At 38.0% G+C, this 17,353-nt stretch overlaps 1 protein-coding gene across 1 annotated transcript; it reads left to right on the forward strand.

Annotated features, from left to right (window-relative positions):
- The first annotated feature begins 11,468 nt into the window (after positions 1-11,468).
- IFNE (interferon epsilon) lies at positions 11,469-12,153 on the forward strand. Its single transcript, XM_004599971.3, is given in 2 exon segments — positions 11,469-12,029; positions 12,031-12,153. Coding segments are annotated over 2 exon segments (684 nt in total).
- Positions 12,154-17,353: the final 5,200 nt, after the last annotated feature.

Genomic DNA, 17,353 nt, shown 5'->3' on the forward strand with positions numbered 1-17,353 from the left:
GAACATGGATTCTTGGCTCGGCAGTCTATAGGTCACTTTGATATTCCTCCATGTGTTCTTTGATAACACTTGCACTAATGGCAGCATTCCCTGTAACCATTTTAGGATGTAGTTTCTGCACTAGTAGTCCTTCCAGTCTTGGTTGTTGGCTGTGCCAAGAAAAATGTGTGGCCAGGTAGTAAGATTTCGTTGCTCAGCAAACTCATTAATCACTGGACCAGGTCAGGCACCAGCCTTTCTGTCTGATCTCTAGTGGTTACACAAGGTACACAGTATTGATTTTAGACCACTCTGTCACTTGATAATTGCTTAGAGCCTTAAAACATAGACCAGATTAAGAAAGCAAAGGGCAAAGGTTCTAGTTCTTTCATATTTTTATAGTCTTCTGGTTTATTTTTCTTTTTGCTCTATCAGTGAACAAAGCAAAGTGAGTTCCTTGTTGACACTTAGATTAACAAATCCCAAATGTGATTAAGCTCTGAGATTATAATTATTTCTTTGCCGTTTGCTTCTTTTAATCCCGTAAATATTGCTGCAGGAAAGGAAGAAGTGACAATTCTAAAATAAGGGAGTTAATGCCAGAGACCCAGTGGAACGAAGTCTTAGTACAGTTCCCCAAAAGAAAGATAACTTAGCATGTAAAAAAAATATGACTTGGAAATTAATGCACAACGTGGGTAGGCAAAATCTGCCAAAGGGCAAGAAACAAGTAAATATTGAATTGCTAACGTTATGTAATTTATAAATGTTATTTTATTTAATGCTGATAATTGCATATTATCAATATGGCTCAACAAAGTCTTACTAACATTTAATCACCTCTCCAGGCACTGGAAGGCTGCATTTCAAAGCCAGGGCTGTCTCAGTGTGAACCAGACTTTCCAATATGGTGTTTTTGTTCTAAGGGGAAAACAGAGCGTTCACTTTAATAAAGTTGACTCACTGTACTTGCTAACTCATGATGGTGCAATATATATGATAATTCCTACTTAAAGTGCCTGTTTTATATATATATATATATATATACATATATATATATTTAATTTATTTATTTTTATTGGAATGGCAAATTCACAGAGAAGGACAGACAGAGAGAAAGATCTTCCATCCACTGGTTCATTCTCCAAACGGCTGCTAAGTCAATCTAAAGCCAGGCATGAGGAGCCTCTTCCAGGTCTCCCGCGCGGGTGTAGAGTCCAAAGGCTCTGGCCATCCTCCACCTCTTTCCCAGGCCACAAACAAGGAGTTGGATGGGAAGCAGAGCAGCCAGGAAATGAAACAGCATACATATGGGATCCTAATACATGCAAAGTGAGAATTTAGCTACTGAGCCACTGCACCAGACCTGCCTATTATATTTTTAAGGTTAGAAGGGTAATAGTTTGAGACTTTGCACACATATGATAAATATGTTCATTAAGATAAGGATGTTCACTCATATCATCTACTCCACTGGCTTTTAAAGTGAACAGAAGCTTGATTCAAAAGGTTTCTTGGCATCCTGGTATACCTCTCTTAGACACATGAACACACCACACTTTTTCTAACCCTGCTCACGCCCTCCGACCAGTGATACTTATCTAGTTTCTTGAGCCGAGGCAAGAATTTCAGGAATGTCCTCTTCCAGCTCTTGAAAAATCTTTTTTGTCTGTAATCTTTCTAGCCTGTAATCTTTTTTATCTGTAATTATTGGTTTGAGTTTTAAGAGGTAAGGTAATGCATTTTTTTGTGTTTTATTTGTTCATTTGAAAGCAGAATTACAGACAAGGAGAAACAGAGAAAGAGAGATTTTCCATGCACTGGTTCACTCCACTAAGAGTCACAGCAGTTAGGCTGGAAAAGTTTGAAGTGCCCAGGTCTGGAGCCAGGAGCATGTCCTGGGTCACCCATGTGAATCTAGGGACGCATGTAGTGATGCCATTTTCTGCTACTTCCCCTGGTCTGTTAGCAGGGAGTCAGACTGGAAGAGGAGCAGCCATGTTTCAAACTAGTAATTGAAACTCTACCCATTACACAGACACCTTTTTAAAGATTTTTAAAAATTTACTTGTAAGGTAGAGGGTGGGCATCATATATGCAAGCACTTGAGCTTACGGCAGAGATTGCATTAACAGGAAGCTGGAATCAAGGGAGGAGTTGGAACACCCCAAGCCTAGGCACTCTGATGTGGATACAAGAGTCACAAACAACATCTTCACTAACATAATTACCACCTTCCCCCATCAAAGATTTGAAAGCAAGTTCATCTAGTTGTTAAATTCAGGAACCAGGATATAACCCTATGTTTGCCTTGACTTTCAGATTGTTCCACGTTTCCCGCTACTCATGGCTGCACTGCCTGAGTGACATCTATACTTTCGTTGTTAAACGTAGCATTTCACAAAGCAGTCCCCATCATGGGAAAATGCTAAAACCTTAGCAATACAAAGACGTGGATTCTGATTATACTTATAATCATTGGATGGTTTTGGCTGTATTTGGTTTTATTTATCCCACCTACTGATAAGTTTTCTGAATCTTAAGTTTTTTGATTCTTTTTAATTTTTTCAAGTGTTTTAAATCTTATTTTTTTTGATTCTTTTTGATTTCTTGTCTTGTTATATTTATGTTGGATTTCCTCTACAACCGTGAACCAATGATATCTTTATATTAAGTAACCATTTTAGTATCTTGGTCTTCTAATTCCATCATCTCATATTTAATTTCCACTAGATAACCTTTTCTTTTGATTATAAATCACATTTTCTTATTGTCTCCTATGTCCTCTAATTTTATTGTTGAGTGCCAGATGCTGTGATGTGTGTGTGCATTAGATCGTGTGCTGTTCCTTTGAGGACTTTGTTCTGGCGGGCAGCAATGTTGGATGTGGGTTAACTTGATTATTTAAGCTCCTGTTCTCAAGTTCTTTTAAAAGCTAGGTCTGGAGTAGTCTTTACTTTGGGGCTGGTTTAGCACCACATTTAAGTCTGCCTTTTTGAGATCCTTACTGATTTTTGTATGTATTCAAAAAGTCTCTCCATCGACTGGTGGGAATTTGAATAATATCCAGACTCAAATGTACTCTCAATTTTTTTCTTGAAGTTTGTCAAAAAATGTGTAAGAATTAAGAGAAAATGAAAATCTTAAAGCATAAGAACACAATCTAAATATAGTTGTTTGGTCTAAGTTTAATGCTCCCTGATGATTTTTCTTTCCTTAGGAATGGTGTGTATTGGTCCTGATGAGGCTTTATCTGATATATACAGAGATTAATATTCACTAAAGACTCCAGAGGAGCCGTAAGCACAGGAAAGAAAGTAACCAATAGAGTGAAGAGACATCCAATAGAACAAGAAAAATATATTTGCAAACCACCTCTCCAACAGGATTAGTATCTAGAATATTTAAGTTATATATGTGTGTGTACACATTGAAAATTGCTAAAAAAAAAAAAAACTCAGTGGCAAAACCCAACAAGACCAGTTGAGAAATTGGAAAAGGACTTCAATAGATAATCCTCAAAAGAAGAAACACAAATGGAAATAAATATGTGAAAAAAAGGCTCATCAGGGAAGCACAAATCTAAACCACTTCAATTCTGTCTGAATACTTAAATCCAAAACACAGAGTTATAAATACTGACAAGGAAGCATCTATGTACTGTTGATGGGAACTTAAATTAGTGCATCCATCATAGAAAACAGTGTACGTATTTCTTTTAAAAACTAGAAGTAGACTTGCCATATGATGCAGCAATCCCACCATTGAGTATATACCTTACCCAAAAGACTTGAACATAATGAATCAAAGAAATACCAGTACTATGATGTTTATAGCAGCACTAGTCACAATGGCCAACATTTGGGATCAGCTAAGGAGTCCCTCATCAGATGAAAGGATAAGGAAATGTGGTGTGTTATATATATACAATAGAATATTATTCGATTATAAAAAAAGTCTTAATGGAGAGCATAGTGTTGAAAGAAATAAAATGGGTCCAGAAAGATAAATACTGCAAGTTTTCCTTTATATGTGGAATCTTGAAATAAAAAAAGAAAGAAATGTCTATGTGCTTCAGTACTGCAGCTAATATGGTTTTGTAGAACTTTGTTTGAACCTTTGTCATGTCAATGGTTAAGAATGTTACATTACTATAGTTTTAATAATTTGTGATTACTTTAGCAATTACTGTATATGGGGCCCAGCACGGTAGCCTAGTAGCTGAAGTCTTCACCTAGATGTGCCAGAAACCCATATGGGTACCGATTTTGTGTACCAACAGCCCCGCTTCCCATCCAGCTCCCTGCTTGTGGCCTGAGAACGCAGTCGAGAATGGCCCAAAGCCTTGGGACCCTGAGTGGGAGACCTGGAAGAAGCTCCTGGCTCCTGGCTTCTGGCTTCAGATCAGCACAGTAATGACCATTGCAGCCACTTGGGGAGTGAATCATTGGACGGAAGATTTTCCCCTCTGTATATCTGACTTTCCAATAGCAAATAAATAAATCTTTTTAAAAAATTACTGTATATGGGTGAAATGGTCATTTTTCCACTCAATTATTGGTTATATCCATTATTGGCATTCCAATTAAAAGAGGATCTTTTTTGCTTTTTACTTCCTAAACTTCTTATTCCATGAAGTATTAACTTCTTGTAACATAAATTTAAAATCTGTTATTTAAAAAAAAGAGAGAGAGGGAGAAAGAAGGCACATGGTAGGGAGGAAAGATGGGAATATCACTACCTCTTAGTCTTTTCATCTACCAATCATATTCAGTCTGTTAAAAACTAAAAAATTCAACTGTGTTTTTTTTAAAGAAGTATTGTGAAAATCTTCAAAACTCTCTGCTGGTCACTCTCTTAAGGAGCATTCTTCACTGCACATGTTAACTGCTTTGAATTCCTCAGGTTCTCATTTCTGTCCCCCCAACTCTGCAAGATTGCCCAGGGAGATTTCTTATCCCTAAAGCACAGTCCAAACATTACCCCAAGGACACAGTTTCTTTTATTTCTTGCCTGTCATGGTTCACAACCTTGCCCTTCAGTTATCTGGTGAGTGAAGTTTTTGTTCCTATATTGTGTCTAGTTTTCAAATTGTTTAATAGTGGCAGGGTAATTCTTGACCCTGTTGGTTGTTCATCGCAACAACTAGGTATCCCAGATGATTCTGTTTAGAATTTTCTTTAATTTTCCTAAACTACAGCTGTTTGTTTTTCTTTCCTTTTTTTTCATTTTAATAGTGATCTAATTCTGATAAGACTTGTCTCTTAAAAACATTGTGAAAAATAGAAATACTATGTGTCATCTTAGTAATATCACAGCATTGAGGTTTTGTGTTGATGTTTCCGTTCCTTAATTATGTAATGGGGGATAACGACACTTACTTCACAGGTGATCACGTGGATCATGTGAGGTAACACTTGTGATTCCTTTAGACCAAAGCCTGGCACTGGTAAGAGATAGCAGCGCTACAGATCAAATACTTCCAGCAGCCAGTGATGTGTTGGGTATTAGTCAGCAATAAACACATCTAGGGTTAAAGAAGCTGCACATGATTTCTTAACCTTTCCTAAGGAGATTCTTTTCAGTGCATACGGAGTCCGTCTTAAATGGTTATTCAGGGTCCTATGTCTCTCGCCTTCTCTATTTCACTTTTCCTCTGTTACGTTCCTTTCCAGTTTCCTAGTTTACTAATCCTTTCATCATGAAATACCCTCAGAATAATGATTACCATGCCTGGCTCATATTTTTTTTCTTTTTGATATTACGAAGTTCTCATTTTGGTTTTATTTACTTTAAAAGTTTGTTTAAAACTGGGGGTTGGCACAATAGCTTAACCAGCTTACTCACCACCTTCGAGTAATAGCATTCTGTATGGGTATCGTACACATTCCAGCTGCTCCACTTTCCAGCTCCCTGCTTGTGGTCTGGGAAAGAAGAAGAAGATGGCCCAAGTCCTTAGACCCTGCACCCACATGGGAGATGTAGAGGAGGCTCCTGGCTCCTGGCTTCAGATTAGCTCAGCTCCAGCTGTTGCAGCCACTTGCGGAATGAACTAGCAGATGGAAGATCTTTCTCTATGTCCCTCCACTCTGTGACTCTGTCTTTCTAATAAACACAAATAAGTATCTTTAAAATTGTACTTAAACTTCACGGAATATGAAATACTTCCATACTTACAGGTAGATACAAAGAGATTTACAGATTTAATCTAATTGCCATCAAAATACCAATGACATTCTTCACAAAATTAAAGATAATCATAAAACATATATAGAAATGTAAAGGACCATGAATGGCAAAACAGTGTTGAATAATAAGCACCAAAAAAAAAATACAAAAAAAAGAATAATAAGCACTAATATAGGTGCATCACAATACAAAACTATTATACCAGGGTTATAGTAACCAAAACAGCTAGGTAATGAATGGGCTTCCTAGAAAAGAGATGGTTTCTTCAATAAGCTGGGAAAGCTAAATAGCCATGCCCTTGCTTGCATATTTTAAAAGCATAGTATATATTTTAACACTAATCTGCAAAGACTGTAGGTGTTTTAATTTTGTCAGAATGGAACACCTGTAGGAAAATCTCTCCATTGCAAGGCAACTTTTTAATACTATACTTTTGATGCGTTATTACACTAACATTCTCTCTTGTTTTAGTCTATTTGCCAAAGAATCTCTACAAGAATCTAATGATTGAAAAGGAAACAAAAAGAGGTGATTGAGACCAAATACAAAAAGCCATCATAAAGTGTCTCACAATAGTAACACAATAAATGGTCACTGTTGTCTTGGGTGCTACAGCAGTGCATGTGCGCGTGACATTGTGATCCAATAAGAATAATGCAAGAGGACACCAGTAGGACATTAGACATAATAAAGTTTTAGGACTATATTGTTCTTGAACTACATCATTTATATAAAATTCAGACTCATCTGTCACCATTGACTCAGCATAATCAGCCTAAGTGTTCATATCTTCAGTGTTGCTCTTCTACCCTGTTCTACCCTCCAATATTGATCTTTTACTGTATCAGCCTCTTTTTCTCTTAACTCTTGCGATTACAGTCCTGAATATTGTCCCCCATCTTCCAGTATAAAACTATTTCTCCCTTTCGTATTGAAGAAATTCATTTATCTATCCAGTATGTGCATTTTAAGTTTTCAGTGATTTATTTGAGAAGCAGAATGATAACACTGGGAGAATGTTTATCTTTTGTCTCATTTCCCAAATTCTGAAATGGCTGGAAATGAGCTAGGGCTAGTGCCAGGAGTAACACAATCCAGGTCTCCCAGGAGGATGGCAGGAATCCCCTTGAGTCAACACTACTGCCTTCCATGGTGTCCATCAGCAGGAAATATTGAAGTCGGGACACAGAGTTTGGAATTGGCCCAGGTTAGTATAATGTGGGATGAAAGTTTCTCATTCACTAAAGTAAGCACCTGCTCCTCCATTTAATTTTTATTTAGTCTCTCCTATGTTACAGTGCAGAAACGTTGTATGTATAGTAGGACATGCATTTTTAATGCAAGTAAAACACAGACTTGGGTGGTGTCCTCTGAGGGAAGAAATATATTAAGTATTCACAAGGATGTTAAGCATAGATTATGATAAGCACTATGAATGGAACATAAGAGTATATCAGTCAAATGAGAAGATCCATTGGAAAGTAAGAAAGGTTCTAGAAGGCAAAGGAAGGAGCCTGTGCCATGGCATGCACTCATCTCATAGCTAGTCCTTCCACTTCACCAAGAAGTTAAATCACCAGAATGAAACTGTCAACTTTCTCTTTGGCCTCTGTGTTCTAACCTACATGGATCCTAACCATTTCTCTTCTTGCAGACAAAGCATGGCATGAATACGCTGGTTCCTTCTCTTTCTCCATCTCCCTCTCCTTTTCTCATAGCCTCTCTTTCCTTTTCTTTGCTGCTTTACCACTTCATCTCTACTAATTTCTTCTAGCCTGCAGAGCATGTTCCTCACTTTAAAAATAAAACAACATAAAAAACAAGAAAAGTTTTTCAAGATTGAATCTCTAATAATGGCTTCCAATTAATTTTTCTCCTCCACATAGTGATTAAATTTTTGCTACATCATCTATGTTCTTTTAAAGGCATTGAAATGTGTATTTCACCATTAATATTCTATTGAAAAGTCTGTCTACTTAAGTTGACCATTTCCATGTAATTACTTCCCGCATACGTATTCAAGTACCTACCCTTCATACACTCTAAACAACTGTCATTCCTTCATGAAAACTGATTTTCCTCTACTAACCCAGACACTATGACACTTTATGATCTCCTTTTCTATTCCTTCTTTAAATAGTGATGTTTCTCAGGGCTTAATCTTAGGCTCTTTGTGCTTGTCGCTCTGCAGATGGAAAGTTTACAGCTCAGGGTCAATAAATTTAGAAACAAAAGATACTCCAGTTGGTCTTATTCTGGTGTACTTTTACATTTCATCATTCACCATGCAATTTCATTGGTATTTTATTCTTTTACCTCTCTTGCCTATGTAATAATATTAGAACCAATTCAAGGGATCTTTATTTTTGGCTTACTGATCAGGTGTCAAGCCTTAAAAACATGATAAGAGTGGAAGGGGGGGTCCTCCCAGAGCTGGTTGGATTCTTTGAAAAGTGGGGGCCACAGGACCCCCCAAGGCCCTCTACTACTTTGCTTCCTTATGGAAGGTTGATGAGGGTGATGGTGGGAGGTTTGGGCAGGACAGCAATCTGGCCCGCTGAGACTCTAGGTCATAGACCACACTCATGAGCACAGGACAGGGGAATGGGCAGATGAAGGAAATGGGGAGGTAAGGGGACCTGGCCTGGGGGGTCCCCAGCCTCTATGTTACCTTTGGTACATTGCGGCATCTTCCCACCTACCTGGCTGCCTGTCCCATCTTCCTGTCACTCCAGGATCTTTGCACTCGCTACCCAGAAGGCACTTCCTGATCTAGCTCCCTGCTTATGGCTTGGGAAAGCAGCAGAGATTGACTCAGGTCATCCTTGGGCCCCTGGAGCCATGTGAAAGATTTAGAGGAAGATCTTGGCTCATGGCTTCAGATCCGCTCAGCTCCAACCACTGAGGCCACTTAGGGAGTGAGCTAGCAATGGAAGATCTCAGGCTCTGTCTCCCTTTCTCTGTAACTCTGACTTTCAAATGAAAATAAAATAAATCTTTAAAAGCAGACACATGCATTTTCTTTTTTGCAATGAAAAAGTTAAAGACACAGGAGAGAAAACCATTTCAGGGAAATTGCTAATCAGATGGGGTTAATATTTTTGAACTTTGATGCATATTTATTAACAAGAATATCTTCCTACTATGTAGTACAATGCAATCATGAAATTTTGAAATCAAATTGTTACTTTAATACCACATAACATATTCTGTCCTTACATTTGGATTTGTTCATTTATCCCAATAGTATCTTTAATAGAAAATGGACATTTTTGAGAATTACAATGCTTATCTTTGGAGTAAAGCTAGATGTGGTATCACAGGAAGAGACACACTAAGACAGGGCAGAAAATCCAGAATGGTTTTACCTACAGCATCCCTACCCCTGTTATAAAAGGGAGGAAATATGGCAATAGACAGTTAGGAAGCATCAATGCCTATTAGAGCATTCCAACTATAAAAGGAAAATGCCTAATAAAAATAATTAGCAAGTACCTTAAAATGGGAGGGGGAGCAATCATTTTATGCACTTTGAAAATATTCATCTGATCTAAATAATCATGCATTGCTGATCACACATTAATACTCAGACCACCAAGTGCCATGAACCTGTGATTCCTCTGGCCAACAAAAAAGGAGATGCCAGCAAGACTTTAAGTATTGGTGCTTTGCTGCCATCCTTTGGTTGAGTTTAAATTTCCTTTCTTATTAAAGCAGAACTATTTTAACGTATTTTAAACACAGAGTATCATATTTTTAATTACAGTATTGTATGCTGGTTTGACAGTATTAAATACACAAAAAATTATAAAGTGGGCAACTTAACTCCCTGGAGGAGGGAGACCCAGTGAGGCCCCAGTTTCCTCTGGCCTGAGTGCTTTTTGGACCAGCACAGGTGCGGGCAGCCATATAACTTAACTCTTCAGGTGAGGAGAGGCTCTGGCAGCCTGGCGGCACACCTTGGGGACTTGAGAGGTGGGCTTTCAGGAAGTCTGGGAGATGGTTCAGGTTGGGGTGAGTGAGAACTTGAGGGTCAGGTCAAGGTGAGGAATGACTACTGAGGGACTTTCATAAACAAGGCCAATGTATTTGCGGGTTAGCAAAGGTGCTGCAACTGAGCAATTTTAAGGGGGGAGTGGGAGGACTTTTAAGGGACAGACCGAAGCACAAGCACATGTGGGACAGCTGAGCTGGGGTAGTTAGCATCAACCACCACTGAATACCACTCACTGGTGCATGCTAAAGTTAAGACTGAGGGCCTACTTGGTGCAGTTAGATCAAAGTACTTACCAGTGTGATTCGGAACAGGGGATGAGTAATGTTAGTCTAGCCCATGACACTAGCATGTGAGAGAGTCAGATCTGGGAGCAGAATCTATGAGGGGTATGTGGGCTCACCCCTTTGGAACTGCAATTTCTGCTGGTACGCATTAATTCTGTGGTTGGGAACAGGCCTTGTTGAGGAGCTAAGGGAACACTCTGATTGAGTTGGGGTTCCCACTGGTGAGCATGGGGGCCAGAATGGGGGTGGTGATCTGGGCTGGACATGGCTACAGTTTCCTCTCTTGGGAAGCAGGACCACCGGGATTAGAACCGGCACCTATATGGGATCCTGGCGTATGCAAGGCGAGAACTTTAGCAGCTAGGCTACCATGCTGGGCCCTCACACTACTTCTATAATTAGAATTCTAGATATTAAATTGAGTGGGTAAGACATAAACAATTTGAGATAGTTGACATATATTTTAAGGTTAATTTGCGCAAGTGTTTGTGAAAATTTTACAATTCTACTTAAGTTTTTAAATTTGATAGTCTGCGTGGATTTTAATTTTTTTCCAAGTCCATTATGAGAGAGTCTAAGACTCTGACATATATTATTGAATGAAAGACTACTGTTTAAAAACACTCATCTCAACAGAAGAGTTTTAGTAAGCTTGACTAAGTGTTTAGAAAGCACAATGTATTGAGTGAAACTTGGTGTGTAATAAATATTGATATTAATTCAAGATCGTTTTGGATGACTAATCTGTCATTTTCACAAATGAAGCATACATTGAAACAAATTCTTCTGGTTACTTTCTCAAATACCCAACACAAAGGAGGAAGGGGAAGTGTTCCATGAACACCATAAAAAAGCAAGCAGAACAGCTAATGCGTAACTTGGAGAAATGGCAACACACACACACACACACAAACAACGAAAGAGAACACCTTGCAATATAATTTGAGAGGCATGAAAAGCTAGTACTGGTATTGGAGTTTTACTAAATCGTCAGCTAAGTAGTGCATTTGAACTTCCTAATGCTTTGCAAATACTTCTTTAAAATTGTGTTGGTGCTGCTGGTCTCATCCACAATCTTTTCCCTGGAACTGAAGATGGTCCCCTTCCAACAAAGAAGAATGAACATGAGGATTTTAAAATCCTGGAACAATTTTCAAACGTCGACAATTGAGCAATGCCTACAATACAGGAAAGATTTCGGGCTTCCCCAGATGTCTGTGAATCTTTATCAGTACCAGAAAGGACAAGTACTGGCTGTTCTCCATGAGACATTTCAGCAGCTACTCATCCTCATCAAAGAAAATTTTGCCCTGGATGGTGGGAAGAAAAACTACCTGGTAAAAATCCTTACTGAGCTTCATCAACAGCTACAGTACCTAGAAGGATTCATAGAACTGGAAACAAAACAGAGAAATGGTACTGTGGGTAGTGAGAACCTCAGATTACAGATTAAAATGTATTTCACAAGGATCTGTGACTACCTGGAAACCCAGGAGTACAGTAGCTGCGCCTGGACCATTGTCCAGGTGGAAATCAACCGGTGTCTTTTCTTTGTGTTCAGACTCACAGGAAGGCTCAGCCAGGAGAAACAGAGCCCTGAATAGTGTGGCGCCAGAGCTGCCTACAGTCTTGAAAAGCATGAGCAGGTGGAGCAACAGTAACTCCTTTAGATGTAATCACTTCTTTTATCATAAAGTGACATAAAGTGTTCTATTTTTATTTTATTTTTCATGTATACGTGTGTGTATATATATGTTCCTATATAAAAAAGTATATATTTACCCATGTCTTAAGGCCATGGTTATTGATGACAATTGTCTTGATTTTATAATGTAGCTTTGTATTTTCTACCTTTTAAAAGTTGTTTATGAATAGAATAAATTTAATATATCATATTTTTCAAATGATTGCATTTTCATAAAAAGTGCTAGCTATATATAATATGTCACTATTCTAATAATACTTTTCCTTATCATAGCTTATACAATTCAATAATTTTCTTTTTGCCAGAAATTTCTAGAGGCAATGAAAAAAGGAAAAATGCTGCAGTGATTTGCATTGCAATGTTTGAAAAATAGTATTACACCTTTAGGTTACAAGGGGCATAATATAAATGTTGCCAAATAACATGAAAGTTTTGCAGAAAAAAAAAATTCCACCTCATTCATAAAATACGAGTTAAAATTACAAATATACCATTTGTAACCTACTAGAAAAAAGTTCAAAGTTTTACAAAATAAAAGAAGTATTCTTGAACCAGCAGATAGAATCTTTCTCCCTCTCTCTCTCTCTCTCTCTCTCTCACACACACACACACAAATAAAAATCAAAATAAAACACTTATGAAAACATTGGGGAGGGATGATATAATTTTTCAAAACTCTGGAAACTGAGATGATCACTATGGGGAAGAAGTTAGTGGTATCAAAATGATAGCTGTATGGCAGTTTTTGATTAATCAATTCTAGCAATGCATCCTATAAAAATACTTACACATGCATGTGAAATGACTTACCTAAAACATGACTGAATATCTGAAGAGAGGAAACTATTTGATACTTCTATTTACAGATGGTTGATGCAGCCCAAGTAGGGAAGCTTTTTGGTGCCAAGAGACATTTGATTATTTATAAAATCACTTTTGGGTCACACACTTAAGAGCTAGCTTGCTATAGATTTATTGGATTTCAAGTATCATCTGTGGTTGTCTGGGCAGGGCCAGATTGAATGATTTCATGGGCCACAAATCCCCCACATCTGAAAACAAACAGCATTCAGGAAAAGAAAAGAATGAGAGTTCTGTATGTACTAAAAAGATGAACAAAAAATAGGCAGTTGAAACAGTGGAAATAAAATGCTACATTTGGGATAAATCTGTGAAATCAATTTAAGATGTGTAATTACCATGCATGAAGAAAGAACATTTCAGAAACAACTTACAATGATTACTTACATTTGATGGAAAGGTGCACAGACTGAGATAGGATTGAGAGGTTTGGGGGGAAGATCAATTTTAACTTTAATTTTGAAACTTCTATTAAAAACAGAAATGGGTTAATATGTGTCTAATAAGACATGAGGCATGCATGAAGCAGCCTTTCTGGTGAAGGGAAGAATTAAATCAAGGTTGGAGGAAAGAGTACTGAGCCAGCCTGTCCTTTATTGATATGGCTGAAGGAGCAGGACTGGAGAGATGTTTGTCCAAGTTGCACAGATGCTCCTGCTCTTGGGAGAGAATAAGGTTGAAAGGAATTCAGCTCTTCTAGCCATGAGCTCTCAGAAATTATCATGCAATAAAAGCAGGGTCAGTGCCTGATGCTGACTGAGACCTTGACTTTCCCACCCTAACAGCCTTGGCCCCAAATTCTTGATGATAATTCTATTTACTTTGTGTCATTTTCTGCTTCAGATATAATGCACTCAGTTTTAGATAGGTTATTACTAAATGTCAAAGCTTTCTGAGCAGCAAACCATGTTGCAATTCAGTTTAATTAGTGCATGTGGGTATGTTAATGAGTGGCTGATGCTTCTAGATTTGATTTGAAAGGAAGAAATAGGAAGTGGATAGGATCCTGAAGGAGAGTCAGAGCCACTAGCAACAAGGAATGGGACAAGAAAAAGGCCAACGTTCAGGAGCAAGCCTTTCATCAACTTCACACGAAGGCCCAGGATTTGATTTGTTTACCTTCAGGTTCATACAAAGGTAATGAAATGGAGAGAAGGGGAAATATTTGCCATACTTGAGTGCCACTACAGGTCACTTTGCTTCTCATGGCCTATATAATTTATGGTGTTTCTTTTCCTGAAAATAAGGAAGTTTTCAGAACCAAACCTTTATTCTCTATTCAGTTCTCAAATTAACCTTGCAAGATACTTTCTGTTATTTTCCTCTTTTCTCAGGTGAGAACAAGACTTGAAAGATGAAGTAACTGACTTAAAATAATAGTAAACCACACATCCAGCAAATGCCAGAGCACAAAATCCATGCTGATTCGACTTAGCTCTAAAACCTACACTGTGTTCTTCATGTTCTAGAAATCACTAACTTGAATAGCATTGTGCAATGTAATTGCAAGCAATTATGTCTCTGACAATAATAATTTGACCCTGGCTTTCTTTATGTACACTTACAATGCTCTCTGCATTATTGCCCTAAGAAATATTTCTTCTAGTCATTTTTTTTTCTTAAGAACAGAAAGCAGAATGGAAGAGCTATCAAGTGGAAATTCACAGCAACTAACACTCAGAAACTAAAAACAATGCTTTATACATTAATGTTTTCTTCACCAGTTAGCTTCATTATGTTGAAATCCTGGTTGTGTAACTATGTCAATGAATAGCACAAAAATAAGAATTGCCTACTTGGAGGCATAGGCAAGTGTTGAGGTGCAGTGGGAAAGCCACTTCAGATGCCGGTTCGAATCCTGACTACTTTGTTTCCAATCCAGCTTCTGGCTAACACTCTTGAGAAAGAAGTACAAGATCATCCAAATCCTATGGCCCTGGCCAGCTATTGGAAAGGCTCATATGTAAGTCCTGGCTCCTTGCTTTGTGAGCATCTGGGGAATAAACCCCTGGGGAAGATCTTTCTGTCTCTGTCTCCATGTCTGTCTTTTTTTTAAATTATTTTTTAAGATTCATATGTTTTAATTGGAAAGGCAGATCAGACATATGGAGAGAAGACAGAAAGATCTTCCATCTGCCGATTTACTATCTAAATGGTGAACAATGGCTAGAGCTGAGCCAATCTGAAGCCAGGAGCCAGAAGCTTCTTTTGGGTCTCCCATATTGGTGCAGGATCCCAAGGCTTTATACCATCCTATGCTGCTTTCCCAGGCCACAAGCAAGGAGATGGATGGCAAGTGCAGAATTTGGGACACAAACTCCCATATGGGATCTTGGAACTGGCAAGGTGAGGATTTAGTCATTGTGCCATCATGCCACGTCCTCCATGTCTTTCTAAATAAATCTTTTCTAAAGGAGTTTCTTGCTTTTAAAGATATATTCTCTTTTTAAAATTTTTACACCAGAATTTTAAGCTTTGAGGTATCAGGGAGGAGACATACTTTGGAAGACTTACTCCAGATAGAACCATGTGGATGGGTTTCGGATAAATTAAGGTCATTTTCACTGGAACAACAAACAGGAGCCCTGGGAGGGTCTCAGAGATAGAAGAATTGTACATTTCCTTCTGGTCCTTATTTAGGTCTAACTTTGGCTCCCCATCCTCTCTGGCAATGACCACCAGGGTCACTCAGGAGCTCCATAATTAGCTCAGATGACAGAGACCAATATGAAAACATTTGAACAGACAGGAAAATGTCAGCTGGCCTAAAATTACTCATTCTGTACCTTACTGGTCAGGCTCCTGACGTGGCCTTTCCTAGAATTCACTAGGTAGGATGCAGAGTTCAGTAATTCTTTACTAGCTAAGAAATTGGAGATTTCTCTGTGCACCCGCCAAAGACTGTTCTACTCCTCAATTATTAATATATGGCTTGTTAGAATTATAAATCAGTTTTGATTATCCTAAGATGCATGAAGTTCTGTAAAATCTTGCTTGAATACTATAAACTGCTAAATATAAACATAATCATAAAAAAAGAAACTAATAGCACTCACCAAAATCAAAGGCAAATGTGAAGAGCATCCCAGTAAAATAACAACAGAAGACTAAATCAAACAATGGACAATCCTAAAATGACAGGGCAAAAATGCCACCTATTCATATTAACCCTGAATGTAAATGGCTTAAACTCATCAATCCAATGCCATAAATTAGTAACTGGATTAAAAATACAAAACCCATCTATCTGTTGCCCACAGGAGACATATCGCACCAACAAAGATCAACAGAAACTGTAACTCATGGACATTTGTGTATTTGTTTTTATTTTCATTTCTTCAAAGTAGTTTTTCTTTCTTTTTTTCTTCTCATTCATTTCTTCACTGACTCATAACTCATACCATGTCTTCAGAAAGGTTCTTAATATTCTTCTTCATTGTTTCAATTATATATCAGTCACTCAGTAGCATGTTATTTAACTTCATTGTACTGTAAATTTCTTCTTTTCTTTCTATTGTTGATCTTGTATTGTGGCTTTTCATTTAAGGGTATGTATAGTAACCGTTTAATGGAGACTATCATATCCAGATGTGAGGATTCAATGCAGTATGCATCTCTACTTCCAGATCAAAGAAGGATTCCCGATGAAACTGTTTACTATATCTTGACAATAGGATGCTGGACTTTCTGCCATTGTCCATGACTGCAATGATGGATTTATGACTGTCTCTGAAGACCTATACTACTGTATTAATATAGGGGAAATCAGTGGGGGAAGGAAGATTCTTGGGGAGGGGGTTGGGAAATTCCAAAACCTATGGAACTGTATCATAAAATAATAATAATAAAAAATAAGGTCATTTGACCTCATAGGCTGGATCACTTGAGCCATCCTCGTTCATCTACATGTACTGTGCAGAACAAACTCTAAGTCAAAAACAGACTGCAAAATAGTAGGCATGGGGCCAGGGCTGTGGTGAGTTCATCCACATCTTATACTACCTGTACACAATATCCAAGTCCATTTTGACTACTTCCTGTCTCGCTCCCTATTAATGCACCTGGAAGGCAGGTGCATTGGAGACTCCTGCCATCCAGGTGATCAGAATATGTTCCAGGTTCCTGGATTTGGCTTGACTTATCCCTGGCTATTATAGCCAATTGGAGAATGAACAAGCAGACAGAATATATCTGTGTCTCTCTCTGTCACTCACTTTTCAAATAAAGAAATATATAAATAAAAAAACAGAAACAAGCATAGTCTTACCATATTTTCCACAAGTAAAGTATGCATAAAAAACATTGGAAAAGAAATACACTAAAATGGGCTCGGCATGG

Source organism: Ochotona princeps, chromosome 14 (assembly GCF_030435755.1).
Source record: "Ochotona princeps isolate mOchPri1 chromosome 14, mOchPri1.hap1, whole genome shotgun sequence".
Taxonomy (NCBI): Eukaryota; Metazoa; Chordata; class Mammalia; order Lagomorpha; family Ochotonidae; genus Ochotona; species Ochotona princeps.